Source organism: Melanostigma gelatinosum (genome assembly GCF_949748355.1).
Source record: "Melanostigma gelatinosum genome assembly, chromosome: 5".
Taxonomy (NCBI): domain Eukaryota; kingdom Metazoa; phylum Chordata; class Actinopteri; order Perciformes; family Zoarcidae; genus Melanostigma; species Melanostigma gelatinosum.
In genome coordinates this window covers 15,058,172-15,074,035 of record NC_136638.1, presented here as the reverse complement: position 1 = coordinate 15,074,035, position 15,864 = coordinate 15,058,172, and the positions used below count along the sequence as shown (strand labels likewise).

The following is a 15,864-nucleotide window of genomic DNA, read 5'->3' as shown; positions in this document are numbered from 1 at the left end:
CCTTCAACAGTGAACTTCCTGCCCATCTCAATGTTGAAATAAGACATTGAAACTGGCATTGGTGGAAAGTACTTATCTGAAGTGGGTACTTACTTTACTTTAGTGTTTTTTCCCCTGCTAGATCATACTTTTACATCCCAAAGGCAAATATTGTATTTCTTACTTCACTACATGTATTTGATAACTTAAGTTACTTACCAGATCAACATAATGTATAATATTTTATATTATTATATTTTGCATTATTATTATATAATATAACAAAAAATATGATATAGCCTATCGAGAACACTTTACTGATCTGTAGAGGGCATTTTACAAGCAAGCCTGTGATTAACAAAAATAAATCTAAATCAAATCAAATCAGCTCCACATGTGCCAGCTTTAACTTTAAAGTCAATGTACACATTGATTCATAATTCAATAACATAATATACATTATTCTGAAATAGACTATTCTGCATGTACGTCTCGGTACTTTAATAGTGATGTTTATACTTTTACAAATTAAAAACGCAGGACTTTAACTGTTGTTACTGAGACCTTATAGCTTAAGTCAAAGATCTGATTCATTCTCCCATCACTGCTTATTGGTATTGTCCGGTAGGCCTGCGTAACAGTAGACTACTCTTTCACAGTGCCGTTACAGTGCATCGCACGTCTTCCCAGGCGGGCTGCAGCGCTTTAAGTTTCGGATGAATCACTTCCGCCGTCTCCGTTGTCGGATATGGTGCGCTCACTGGTGGACGCCTCGGGGCTCTGTTTACTCTCTGCGTGTCCAAAAGTCATGGATGAACCCACCGATGAACAAACATGCAATATTTGTTCGTTCAGTCTGTCAAATCTGCGCCTCTGTTGCAAAGAAATCCGTGTCGCTGTGGAGTAATTACAACAGGCTGAGGTAAGTCTTACATTTCCGTTTAATGGAGCGTGCATGACAAGCTGGTGTCCTTCTTTTAAACGCTGCAAATGACTGAACTGATTTGAGAAGAAAAAATCACAAACAAATGCAATGCATGTAGTTTTTGACACATACCAGTCTATTAATGATTTAAATACTCGACAGGTTTTTTTCAGTACTTAGGTGGCCTCCCTAAAAGTAGCCGAAGTGTTAATGTTGTTCTAGTTTACAGATTATTTTAGACATTGTTCCCACACGCCCGTGGTGGGATTTAGCCAGTTCCTTTTTGCAAGTCATTGCAACTGACTCCCCACAGCACTGACGTGAACAACAGCAGATTTGGTGTCAGCATGTCTGCAAAGTATACTCGAAGACACTTATCTAAATCTGCAAAATCCAAATAATGCCAGCATAAAGATTTTCGCAGATGGTGGACGACGTCTTCTATCATTCATTCAGCCGAAAGTGAGGAAGATGCAGGTGGATCGCAATGGAAAGTGAGCCCAGCCAAGGCTGAACGATAAGGAGCACTGATAACAGGTTATCAGGTTCACCGTGACCAAAGAGGACTACTTTGAGTGGCTGTCTTTGTCTTTTACACAATGAGGTATTAAATGTAGAACAAGTTCCATTTTATCCAACAGGCAGTATTTCCTCAATTCAAAAGGTTTCATTTCCCTGTGAATATGAGCCTGCTTTATTTCACAGTCGGGCTGTTTCCCTCTGTTTTGGGCAGAGGAGAGCCTGGTATATGAGGGTGACTTACATAAACTGATAATAACTATAGTCATGTAACCAGACTCTTTGGTTCTATTTGGAGCAGGTCAGAAACAGGACACGATGCACTTCACACAGTCGGTTTAGTCTCTGACTTACCCATGCTTAGGCTAATAAAGACATGCATGTGACATTTATTTATTTGCCTCGCTTCTGACCGACATCAACGTCTTGTTGGACTACACACGTTGCTTCCATAGGTGCAGGCCTTTTTCTATCTGTCCAATGACCCTGTAACACTGTGTGATGTCATGTGATGAAGGTTTGGAGCCCAAAGGTGGACCTTCACACTGTCTCCTGTGGTCAGCCCTTCTGATCTGGTGTCAAAATGAGTTCACGACGGGGAGACATTCCAGGTAATGCAGGAAGAAAGATTTTGGTGTGATAATATTAACATTTTAAAACATGTAAAAATGATTTGCTAGTTTTACGGCGACATCAGAAATGCTTTCCTCATATTTCCATTCTTTAGCACTTGAGTCTGGAACATCATCCGGTCTCTTTGGCGCCTTTTCGTCTCCCATTGGAATGACTCGGCGCAATGTAAGCTATGATGAGCTGATGGATGCCACCATGCATTCACCACCTCCAGACCTGGCTGTCAACATATTATGGAACAACCCTGTCATCCCAAAGCACAAGTTCAGGAAGACTGCAGAGGTACTTTCCTGTTTGTCCTGACTATCTGAACCAAAGTATTTGGAAATGGTTACCTTATGTATGTGTCGGCTTGTGTGATGCCTGGAAACATTTAGTTTGCTCTTGTTTTTCGTGTAACTGGTTTGTAAGTTAATCCTAACAGTGTAAACGTGTGTGATCAGGAAGGCAAGGTTGATGGGAAGCTGCTGTCTTTTGAGGCACCATCGCCAGTCAAGTCCCCAGTGCCTGTTGTGAAAGCCAAAGCCACCTCATTAGTGAGCACACTGCTGATCAGTAAGTCAACAAAACCAGCTGAACCTAAATGATGGACATTTATTTTCATTTTGATAAATATTTAGGCACTACCTGTGTGTGTTAAGACACAGATACACTAACTTCCATTACTACATGACACAGAATTATGTAAACGTCACAATCTTCAGAGGTTGCTATAATGGAGTGCAGCATCTGAAAACACTGGCTCATTCTGTCTCCACTGTTGACTGTGTGCCCATCTTCACTTAGAGCAGGACCAGGAGATCCTCCAGAAGTTCGAGCACCAGGCAGGGCTCACTGATGCCAGGTATTATCCCCACAAGGGTCTCTCTGCTGAGGAGACACACTTTCACCGGCTGTGGGACAGCACAGTGCCAGTGAGTATGAACAAATGTAGAAGCTTTGATGTGCCAAGGAGCAGTAACAAGTTTGTCTTTGCCCCCAAATAATACTGAATAATTTAGGGCAGCACAACTTGAATAAAAGTGAAAAGAAAAACACCTACACACGTTCTTGCTCACTGTTAGTTTAGTTTAGGCCAAAATGAAAGGTCTCAGGCCTGACTTTCATTGGATGTACCCGATGAACCTGATTGATAACAAACCGGGATTAAGCTGTGTTAAGAGGTTGTTTTTTCACTTTTATTCATTCACGAGGTCACTTTTGGCAAGACTGAGTTTTTTAGATTCTCATGGCTTTGAGAAATTTGGTTTGGAACCATCACATTGTCACACAAGCTCTGGATATATATATATATATATATATATATATATATATATATATATATATATATATATATATATATATATATATATATATATATATATATATATATATATATATATATATATATATATATATATATATTCATGTTTATAATGCAGTGCTCTAACATACCATGAACACTGACAGAATAATGTCTGTGTCATCAAAATTTAACTTTCACAAATAGAAGGAAATAAATCGGGTGTTAAATATGAACCAGTTGTAAGGATTAAGTGTTTAGCTTCTTTTTTTATTTTCAAAAGTGACAGAGCTGACCCAGTTGTTTATCTCTTTTATCTGTATTTATACAGTCTCCCTGGCCCATTACCCAGGCTCACTTTTCTGTGCTCTCACCTGACCTACAACATTCCAAAGTTTTAAGAAGTTGAACGCACAAGAACACAAGCCCTTTATCATTAGTGAGGACTATATTTATACTAAAAGAATAATGGCTGTATAATTACACACATTACAAAATGAGCACGTTTTATTGTAGTACATTATATGATAATGCCATATTGTTTAGCAGTGTCTTGTGTTGGTGATCGCAGGGAACATCTTGGTAAACAACAAATGACGTAATCAGGTTTGTTCTGTTCCAAAGACTGGAGCTTCCGGCAGTAGTGTTGCCAGGCAACGCCCCTAAATGATTCGATACCCTTATTTTGTCAAACGGACCAATCACCGAGCTCTTAACAAAAAAAGGCGTTTTGGAGGCCCACTCTAGTTTGTACAGGCTTTATCTTTTGAGTTTTCGAGAAGAAAATCGTGTTAAAACAGCTAATTATGGACAAAATGAAGGAATCTGACGGATTGGAACGTCAAAGAAATTGTATCATAAAAAGGTATGTTAATTGATTGTGTTTAGCTTTAGCTATCTGTACAGTCCGACCGGAAATCAGGCCGTTAGCAAAACAACATTGTAGGCTAACGTTAGCTAGCAAAGCTAGCATTCGAGCTAACCCGTGTACACAAACTAACACGAGATAAAGCTAACGTGAAGTCCTTCATAACATTAACGCTATATCTCCCCCACGCTAACTGAGTCAGCTAGCTAGGAGCAAATCGTTTTTGTCAGACTGTTTCGGAAACCGTCATATCCTTATCTAGCTTCACTGGTCTCCCGAGGGGACCTAGTCTTACTTTGGGCCCCTCATGTATTGTAATGTAATGCAACTGAAATGAGACACAAACTGGCACGAGTTGAACTTGCCATCACATTTGCTAACGCTAGGTAATAACGCATTCCACACTTGCCCCACCTAAAGTGGTATCATTAAGTGTTAATAGGATTTAGTTGTATTTGTAATAAAGTTGACCTCCATCCCTTTCCCATATGAGCACTGGGTCTTGCTCGGAACGTGTTTTTTTGGGGGGGGGGGGGGGGGGGCTTTTCTCTGTGTCCATTGGCCTAACATTTTATAAATCACACAACAACAGTTTCATCTGCCAAAATAATACACAGATGATAAAAAGCCACGGGGGCTCCCTGTTGTTTATTTGTAAGATTACCACTGCCCTGAGCACAGTGCATCAAATCTTTCTTTGTCTCCACTATCTCTCTTCTCTCACACACCTCATGGTCACAGCTGGTGATATGATCAGAGGATCTGTGACGCACTTTAAAAGAAAATCATTGTTGGTCAGCAGGTCCAGAAAAACACTGCTGACCTTTTTCGTTGTGTAATCATGGAGTGTTTGCTCTTAAGACCAATGCTCTGCCTCTGACACACTAGCCACATATATGGGCTGTTCGTCCAACATGGACACGAGGGGAAAAGTGTACATGAAATAAAAAACTATACAGCCATGTTTATTAATCACTTTCTAATGTACAGGGTGATTCTGGTAGTGGGGAATTTCTTCAGTATTTGCGTTTCATTGCTTGTTTTTTCTGTCTTTTGCAGAAGTTGAGAATGCCAAGCGGGGACTTCAAGGAGGACAGGTGTACAACATCAACACAATCCACCCCTTCTGTCACCCCTTCTGTCACCCCCAGTGTCACCCCCTGTGGTACTCCCCACACATCACCGGCTGTTAGTCGCAGGTAGGCATCATGCTGCTGTAATGTTTAGCTCTTATTGTTATTTAATCTAAACGCAGATCCAAAATGTCATCTAAAAATAGATGGAACCGGAACCTCTAATCTTGGCGTGCTTCATTTTCCCAACATGGCTCATATTGTGTGCAATGTGGCACCTCCTTCTCGTGTTTGACTTCATGTCCATGGCTTGCTTTTGCTTGGCGGGAGTACAGGAGCTGGCTCCAGCTGAATTCTGCATCTTTTCTTGCCACCCCGGAGCTTAATTGTCCCAAACCCAGCACAGACATGGGAGGAAATGAGGGTGGAGGAGGAGGAGGAACAGACAGGTGGAGCTTCTTTGGAACTCGACCCGTGGTACAGAAGTCCCCCACTGACCCAGGCTGTGAAACCAGCACAGGTGAGACATTTATACCCAGTCTAAACCTGGATCGTGTGTGTGTATTACAGTATGAATGCGTAATAGATGTGATAGGCTCTCATAGCAGGTTGAACCATGTGACCCGTGTTTTTTCTTTGAATGCAATAATAGTGGTTCTACTGCCTCAGATGATCAGTGGTGGCTTTCTAGTGTCAGGGTGGGGCGATGTTCCTCAGTCTGTGATTCAAATGTAATTAAAAGGGTTGGCCCACCACCCAAAAGACACAAGCTGGGACCCTCTTATCACTTATATAATACAAAGAATAATATTGGACAAACAAATAAATCTCAGTTTTCTGGGGCCTGTTTCACTTCTGAACACACCTGGGTGTGGATTAGTAGTTTGCTTTTTATGTTTTCATGCCAGGGACATTGTGTTTTTAGGTTTATCTGTCCATATGTACAGTACATCCGTCCAATGATCTCTCAGGAACGCCAGGAGGGAATTTCTTCACATTTGGCACAAACGTCCACTTGTTTTCAAGGATGAACTGATTAAAATGTGGTGGTAAAAGGTCCCGGTGACCTCACGCCTGACCCATTCCGCTGAACGCGATATCTCAGGAACACCTTGAGGGAATTTCCTCAAATTTGGCAAAAATATCCTTTGCTGAATTTGAATTATTACAATTTCACACAGATGTCTAATTGGATAAAAGTGATGACATTTTGGACAGACATGGATGTAACCTGCTGGCGGAGCCAAATAATACTAGTTTGACCTGTAACCACAGCAAACAGTCAGAAAGAACAATATTTTCAGTGGGGACTAAAGTTACTCTTTAAAATCATGACACTGAAGCTGCTCCCTTTTTACAACGGCTAGATTCAGGTCATTAATGTCAACATTTCTCACTTTCTCATGTCTCCTTCAGGCTTCTCACTGCAGTCCTATTTCGGCATGCAGAAGTCCTCCACCATGGATAGCACCAACACCCAGGTCAGCTTCAAGGTGGACGACCCTGCCAATTTCATGCCCCCCAAGATTGACATCTCGGGTATTGAGGCCAAGCAGGCACCCACACGGCCGCACAAACTTAAACCTCGTGACATGAATGTTTTAACACCCTCAGGCTTCTGAAGACGGAGGCGCTGTGTCGTAACACCTCTGTACCATATCTTTAATAGTTTTCTTTTCTCCGACTGGTTTGCTCACTTGCTTTCTTGTCTTCCACTGTCCCTTCTGCCTCCCTGCAAACTCACTGAGGCTGAGAGGAAAGAAGACCACCATGTAGTGTTAGCTCACCAGCCCCAGAGACAGTTACAGGAGTAACAGACTGTTACTCCTCCCAGCGGACCTACTCCGATGGATTTCCATCTGCTATTAGTCCACACCGTCCCCTTCCTATCGCCTCCAAATACAACACCATATCAAGTCATTTCACTTGTCACCCCTAAAGGGAGTATTGCTTTGTAGTATTATTGTTGTTCGGCACATAATGGGTGCATTGACATGCATTGCCTTGCTGTCCTTGTTCAATTGTCAATGATGGCATGAGATTGAAGTTGAAATATTTTGCCAGTCCTTTTGCTCTAGCTAATCACTTTAGCATTGCCGCTCATACAACTGACCAGCTATTTCAATTAATAATGCTCAGTTGCCTCATTTCTTTCATTATTTAATTTTGAATAAGCTCACAGATTTGTAGTTGTGTCGTCCTTTCCTCTGTTAGCATGCTGAGTATAGTGTGGGATGACTGATGTGTGCCTCAACTTGCAGCATGTTTGCTTTATTGCGTTCTTGCCATTAAGTACAGTTTTTTTTTTTTTTTTTTATTGAATGGAAGACCATCTTATTTTGCTTTGTGAGAGAGTATGACTGACCTTAAGTGAATTCTTTTTTTTAAAATTTAAATAAGTATTTCAACTTAATCAACATTGATAATTCTAAAGTGTATCACATTTTATATGCATCACAAAATAGTTTCAACGTGCTATGAAAATACAAAGCATTGAAGTGTTACAATTTTCTATTTTGCATTTCCTGAGTCGCAATATAAGAATCCCTGCTGTTTTATTTGAAAAAGTTGATGAATTCCAGTAAGTAAATGCACAAGGGAGATGGTCTCCCACTTACATCTGTAAATAAATCTGATAATAACATGCAAAGTGGTTCTCTGGTTCTTTTCTCAATGCAAACATATGGAAATATAATGACATGGAGCCCGGACAAGCACCCCACTCCTTTTAGTATATTGTTCACTCATTGTTTTATCTGAAGAGCGCACACTAACTTATGAATTCATTCTATTTGTATTCACAGCATCGTGCATTTTGTTTTGAAAGAAAGACAATTTCGTGATTAGCGCATGCTGTATCTAGAAGTGTGTTCCTGACCGACCAATTTACAGTTCTGAGAGTCGCACAGGATATCTCTCTTTGTGTTTTTTGTTGCTTTGTAAATCAAACTCCAGCAGAATGTGAACGTACAGCCTCATCATTAGACGGAGCTACCATTTTCTGTCAATCGCTAAACAAATCAGGGCTTTTGGCAGGAATTTCAAATCGGCTGTTCTTTTTACATGTATTAATAGGAGCAATAATATGCCAGTTGATAAAAAAGATCAAATGGCTCTCGCCTCAATTTTCCGTTGCCGTGATAGATAAGATGAAAGTTGTCCCCTGTTGGCGACAACGTGCAAGAATTTTACAGCAACCCTGAGCTGCAGTCTTTGGCCAGAAGGTGGTGCAATAAGCTCAGAATAATACTTGTACTCATTAGTTTGACTTCTATGTTTCATTGTCTTTTACATTGCCCAGATTAAAATCAAGAACAAGAGCGTTTATGTTGGAATCAGATATATTAAATAGCCATGATATCATTTTATACCCAAATGAAAAGTGTGACAGATAGATAATGAGGAAATTACATTTTCCACAGAGACATGAAGGGCAGAGGTGAGAAGAATCAGGAGAAAAGCAGTTCCCTCTGTTGTCTAGTCAATCACATCCTCTGCTGTGTACACATTGATTTAATTGGTCTTGTTCTACTGTTGGTAGAACAAGGACAAGGACATTGATTTTATTGCAACAGCAATTGCAGGATATTGTCAACGATACTGAGCATTATTAACTACCCAATCTCTCCTCTCTTCATCAAAGCTAACATGCAGGCCATCCGACAATGGGCCAGCAGCGAGGAACAGCAGAGAGCAGACTCCCTCCCTGTTGGCTCAGCCATGAAGTGAAAAGGTTTACAGCCTTGTTAAAGCCCTAAGCAGTTATTGACTGGTGTTCTGTTTATTGTGTGTGTGTGTGTGTGTGTGTGTGTGTGTGTGTGTGTGTGTGTGTGTAGTAGTAGCAGCCTTACAGGGTGTGCCTGTTGCCCTTGTTATATTTCTTACAGAGACACACCAGGATGCACATTCTGTACAGGATATATATATATTGCATGTTGACTCATTTATTAAAGTATATATCAACGACAGCCTTCCTTCAGATGAAATGCTGTCGTTCTAACAGAAGCAAGGCCTCAACTTGAGCTAATCACTTTCGTTCTCATCAACTTTAAACGTCAACTGTTATTTCATTCTGAAATGAGCTGGAGCCCGTAAAGGGAACCCTCCTTTACTTAATTACAGGCTGTTGAGCGTCCACGGCTGGTTTTCAGGTGGTGCAACAGGAGCAAAGGTGAACATCAAGTGAGACAGGCGAGTGCCGACAAAGAGCTTTCACTCAGAAGCTGGATACACAGACACAAAATGAAAGGCGGAAAGAAGATAGGGTGAAGAAAGTGCAGTCTTGGAGAAAGAAGATTTGGTGTAAAAGTTTAGTATAAGTACAAACACAGACGGAGATGGGCCTGTTCAGTCTTGGGACACATAAAACACACACAGCAGTAAGAGAGTAAGAGAAACAGTGGGTGGGGGAGTCTAGAAGTGAGAGAAACAGAGAGCAAAGGGTGGAGTGCCCCAGCATGAATGACATAATGCAGATGGCTCTCTCTCTCTGGGTCCGACATGACGTGGTTGCGTACCCCCCCCCCCCCCCTTCTCCCCTCCTCCACCTCTGCTCCGATCCCTCACACAAACCATTGAGCTCACTCCCAGATGTGCAACGGCAAGCACCGCCCCGCCAGAGTGACCACGGACCAAAACAAACACCAGGGTCTCTTCTGCAAACTGACACGACACATTCACTTACTCATCTACATTTCAAAAAAACTGGTCTGGCCAAATGACTTCCATAACAACCTCAAAACAATTAGTTACACGCTATGGGCTACACCCATATGACACAACTTAGACTTGCCAGTCTGGCCAGTCTGGCCAAGATACCATGCATGGAAACAATGTAAGTGCCAGTTTTGTAAGAGAAACAGCAACATTTTTTTAAGATCCTGCTCCAGTGATCCAGGTGTAGGTGTGTTAGTAATACCATGTTTTGGAAAACCTAGTCTAAATGTGCTCATGTATAAAGGTCAACTTTGAGGAGGACTATGTGTACTTTCATCGAATACATGAAGGAGTGGTATAGCACTTTATGTCAGGGCGACTCCAGGAATATGTGGGATAATCCTCCCACCAGCTCCATTCAATTACAGGGATTTTGTAATAAACAGATATTGGGCTTCTGATATCTGACCTACACAGAGTCTTTGTCCTCAAGAGGTAATAAACACTTTTAAAGGCTGTTTTCTTTATCAGCCATTCATGAGATGTTACTAAGTTAAGAGGAATGTCAAGATGTATTTCCAACATTTCAACAAAGAACGCTGCTGTGATAACATAATGATAAAATACCTTACTTCTGGGATTACATTTAATTTATTGTTGCCATCTTATTCATGAAACTCACAACTTGTTTGTCTAAGCGTCACCAACCACAACAATGAGTAATGCAGTGTTTTTCAGAAGCAATCCAGCCATGAAAAGAACACCATGGTGATAAAACTTAACAAGGGACTTGAAGGGGGTCCTTTCTGACGTCTGCTGCTGGGCGGCTCCTCTGACGTATGTAACCCCATGTGACTCCAGAACCACATCTGCGGCCGATTCACGGTGAGCTGGCCCGGAGGTGAACCCGCCAAGCTGAGAGGAGACTGGGGCGGGGTAGCCGATGGCTGTCTTCAGGTACTGTGTCCTGTGAAAGGTAAGCATCAATCATGCCCACTCGCTGGGGATAGAGTTATCGTGTTACAGCTGCTAAGACAGATGTGGATAACACACAAATCAGTGTGCCAATGTTACGCAACATCAAACTGCTGCACCTCATAAATTGTGAAGACGTGACATCTGTTGCAGCATCTCCGTGTCCCTGAAAGACAGAAAATGAGTGCAGCGTGTCGGGAATGTATGTGGGGGATGCAAGCTTCTGAGCAGTAAATACTGGTGTGAGACATGTGAAGTCTCACAATGTCGGCAAATTGTCTCATATGTTTTACAAAAAATAATATCTGATTTCTTGTAGCTCTTGACTTGCTTCTCTTTTCTACTGATCTGAAACTATCAGAGGTTTGTTGACATTTGTATCCAGCTGGAAAAAATATGGAAAATGTCAATAAAAAACGACAGAAAACTGAACTGAACAACTGACGTGAAAAGCCAACTTGTTCTTTTTTAAGGTCATCCATTTCAGACAACAGGGAAACAGTACATTGTGTTTGCGTTTCTCGTTCTGTTTCCCGTCTTTTGCTTTGTTTGTGTATTCTTGTATATATATTTAACGACAATGTTACCAGTTTTGCAGAACCCAGTCTCCAGCCTGTGTCCACCAGGCTGTGTGTCTCTGTTCATCAGGCATTCTCCTGCCATCCCCCACTGAGAAGCAGAGTGTAATGTTGGGCCCTCCTGTACTGGCCCCCAGGCCCTAACATGAAGCAGATGTGGGAGGGGAGATCCCCCACAACAAGGTCTTACCAGTCAGCCGGAGCTCACTAGAGCCACATCCGGTTGATGCACTCACTGGTGTCTAATGCTTAAAGAGAAAATACGGGGAAAGCTTTTAGCACCACCACACACCACTTTCCAGTCTGTCTGTGTGCGTTTGTGATTGAAAGTGAAACATGTACGTGTGTGAGATGATTCATTTCTTGGCTGTGCTGTTTGAATTTAATACCTCGGAGAGGTGTTGTCCACTTGGCCAAAGTACGTAAAATGTTCCTTCTCCAAATCACGACTTGGCTATTGACCCTTTTTTACAGCACCATTCAAGCAGATATAATCATCATTATGTTATAATACTGTCAACATAAACTCTAAATGTGGTTTAGGGTTTACAGTTGAAATATCCCTACCCTTAACCCTTTAACCTCAATTATGCAACGACTGTTACCAACATCCTGGTTTTGTTTTCACCTTGTGTATCTGTGGACAAATTCTTCCACCACGATCGCGTCACACCCCCATCAGGTGCAGTATTGAAACTTAGCAGATGTGTATTTGAGATCAAAAGGAAGGTCGAGTTTGAAGATGGGTGTACTACGAGCCAGGGTACCAGAAGTAGGGCGGTACGAAGTGGGGACCATTGTATGTTCCCTGGCCCGATTTGGAATCTCTGCCGGCGTGATTCCATAGCAAGATGGTCCCTATAGTTTATTATTCTTTCATTCTCTGAAATATGTAAAAAAATAAATCAATGTTGGTTTGTTTCAATGTGATGTGGGTGTCAGGAGTTATCAGACTGCGATTGCTGTCAATTTTGGGGTGTCACCCACTCTCATGAAGCCACACAGGTTCATCTGGTTGCATATGGGTTTGACTGCAATCCAACAATTAGAGAAGATGAATTACCACTGTAGCAATAAAATCGAATTCTACGACACATAACAAACGAGACAGCAGAAGTTAAAGGATTAAGGTTAAAAGTGAGGACAATTTAAAATGGTCAAACTCCCTGAAATTGCTTGAGTATCTGTGTCAAAACCTTTCTGTTTGCCCATCATGTTATATCTTCATACTACTTAAGGAACCTTTGATCTCTTGGGCGGATCTCATTATATTGGATTGTCATGGAGCACATGGCATTTCGGGTACTTATTAATCCCTTAAGCCAGGAGAGGAATGCAATGCTTTGGCTTCTGTCACTGGTTCTCACTCACGCACAGCCACAGTACACCTGAACACATGCCATAGTTCAAAGAAAGATAATTACATAATATCATGCGAATACATGCACATGTAAAAAAAAACACCAATATTGGAATTAAGTGTTTTGTAAAGCATTGGGAATACTGCAATACAGTCCAAAACAAATATGAAACTGTACTCTTTCATACACACAATGTGTACAATGGTCCATCGCTGTTCTCCTTCATCAGGATCACACATAGGCTGATGTAGTTTGGACAAAGCGAGGTGAGGCGTGTGACTTGGCAGGACGCGAACACATTCCTCAAGTAGAGATGTCGACCGAGAGAAACACACATTTCATACTTTTAAAAACTACAACTCTTTTTGTTTTTCATTTTTTATAGGCCTTCCTGCCTACACACACTGTCTCGCACACTTTATCACCGACTATCTCCTTCCATCCACTTAACACCTTTTGGTACCCATCCAACTAAGATACAGAGAGAGACTGAGATAAGCAGCGTCTCCGTGTCTGACTCTCACTGATCTCTCACATGTTTTTTTAAAATGTCAACTACGGTTCTACTACAGTGGTTTAAATAGATAATTAAACTTTCAGTTCATCTTTATATTTCCCTCAGTGTCTGTCTCATGCAAATAATCCATAAAACCAGTCCAAGTCAAGAACTTTCTGTCGTTCATTTCTGCTCTAAAAGTGGCCTGGCGTCAGATGTGAGCTCTGGCAAGACCTTTGCACAGGGGAAAGGAGAAGTAACCTGAGAGATAAGTTTGATAAGTTAGTCAGTGCACGACTACAAAGCTGTTTCGATTGGACTTGTGGTTCAGTGACCTGGTAATACAACTTAAGTGCTGAAGCAATTGTATGAGTGATGTATCTAAATCATGATTATCCATTCATTTGTCATATGAGTGGTTTTGTCATCTCTGTTTGTGTCATTTAAATGTGACCTGGCATTTCACCAGACCGTCACCACTGTTGTCACCTGTGTACCTGGGACTTCTATTACATTGTGACTCCTGGTATTCATTTAAGAGAATGGACGATAGAATAATACTTTCACATCATGATGAACATGAAAAGCTTTTCCATCTAACTACACAGGCTATTACATTTACATATGTTCCACAGTCCAGGAGACATTCAGAGATGATAAGGAAGCAATGCGAATTAACCAGGCTAAGGGCATAAGAGGAGTTTCTGTTAGTTACGTCTAATAAAAAGCAGTTAATAAGCAAAAGTTGATGAATTTATGTCATTCCTTATTGCCCTGAGCTTTGTTTGGCATCAGGTCCTCATCAGTAGGAGTAGAAATATGAAGCATTTGTAAATTGTTCTTTAACACAGAGATCACATCATGACCACACCTATACCAATGCAGAGTACCTGGTTTCTGCATCCAAAGGTTCCTTTGAATAGGACAATAGGTTTCACGTGAATATAATTGCTAGATTTATTGTCAAAAATATGTTACGTGCAAATGTTCAGAGCAGCAGGTCTTCAACAGAGTTTAACTGCATACAATAACATCGTCATGCACAAGATAATTATCATTGTTCTGCTTGTTTCCTCTGGTGTGGTTCTTCATTCACAGCTTTGAGGGTTGGGCGGAGAGAAGTCTGGGCCAAGCCTTGAAGAAAGAAAAGAAACCCTGGTGCGATGGGATCAGCCAAGATGCCACATTGGTCCATGGGCATAAAGTCGGGGGGGCCAACTTTGTCCCCCATTACTTACGGGGCCCTTGGCTCACACACAGACTGTTGACTGCTGTTGCGGCTGGTAGTGATTTCAGTTAACACGTGTCAAGCTATGTGAAAGTTGAAGCACATGCTCAATGAAACAGGACAAACTCTGTAATACTGCTGACGTCAACAGGCAGGTCGCCAATTAATAGTTTAAAGGGGCCTATCAATCTGTGACAGGTGAAATGGTGACGATGTTGACAGGGCAGGGGAGGCGGGGCGGGGCCGCTGCCTCTCCAGGAAACATCATTTAAATGAATAGTGGGCGTGCGCAGTCATTGTGGATTCAACAGAGCAGAGGCATCACTCCAACGGGAAAACTACAAGTCGTTGACTCTCAGAAAAGGTGTCCAGCAGCGAAGGCAAAGCTTGAGTCATGTGTGGTAAGTTTGATTGATATCGAGTAAATGTGTTTCGAAACTTGTTGGAGGGAATTTCAATTTATTTTCGCACGGAAATTGCCTTGACGGGTTCCCGCAGTGCCCAGCGCTCACCAGACACCGATTCCGTGCGCGTGATGATAAAAGTTATCATATCATACATTTTTTTTTCTCGTGAAGTTGCCCCGAACATGTGATAGTCATGCTGAAGATATGAATTCTGAACCGAAACAGTCGGATAGACGGCTCTGTTTTCCGATCCGTGCGGATTCCTGAGACGCGTCACGCGCAGCTGCGACGTGTCAGTATTTCCACTCACGAACGTTGACAGGAAAGTCGTACCGGTTACTTTAACATACTTCAATTAGAATTCTTACATAATTAAATCCATTATCTTGCGTCCATGTCGTGACGCGCATCCTAAGCGCCACCTAAGATGAAGCACCAGATCGCCTCACGTGTCACACTCTCGAGCGGGGACGTTTACAGCCGAAAGTCAATCTTCGCACTCCGCACTCTCCCGGTGTGTGCACGGAGGACTGTTTGAGTTTACAGCAGCCTGCCTACCTGGCTGCTCCAACACTGAGAGCAATGTGCGTCCGTCAATGCTCAGCTGTGTGCTTGCGAGAGGACAGCTTCCCGGAAAATGCCTACGCACACACACACACACACACACACACACACACACATACATACATACATACATACATACATACATACATACATACATACATACAAACAAAAAAGTAGTTTTAATTGAATGACGATGCAAGCTTGACCGACGCATGTTATTAAATGTAATGAGAAGCCATTTCTGCTCTCGCATACAGCCTTTTGTGCGTTCTTGTCCTTCCCAGACATATTAAGGTGAAGATTATGCAGACTTTAAAAAA

General features: G+C 41.8%; 1 protein-coding gene across 2 annotated transcripts in view; it reads left to right on the top strand.

Moving 5' to 3' along the window:
- The first annotated feature begins 735 nt into the window (after positions 1–735).
- The window catches only part of gfpt2 (glutamine-fructose-6-phosphate transaminase 2), a 32,951-nt gene continuing 17,822 nt past the window's right edge, over positions 736–15,864 (top strand). Inside the window, exons 1-7 of one of the 2 annotated variants that reach the window (XM_079269336.1) lie at positions 736–901; positions 1,941–2,034; positions 2,151–2,338; positions 2,500–2,611; positions 2,843–2,970; positions 5,266–5,405; positions 5,615–5,799. In XM_079269336.1, coding sequence (XP_079125462.1) covers positions 2,007–2,034; positions 2,151–2,338; positions 2,500–2,611; positions 2,843–2,970; positions 5,266–5,405; positions 5,615–5,799 — 781 coding nt within the window. In that variant the 5' untranslated portion in view covers positions 736–901; positions 1,941–2,006. Of the gene's footprint in view, positions 902–1,940; positions 2,035–2,150; positions 2,339–2,499; positions 2,612–2,842; positions 2,971–5,265; positions 5,406–5,614; positions 5,800–14,870; positions 14,975–15,864 lie in introns of those variants that run through there. The other variant, XM_079269335.1, reaches the window with a different exon arrangement.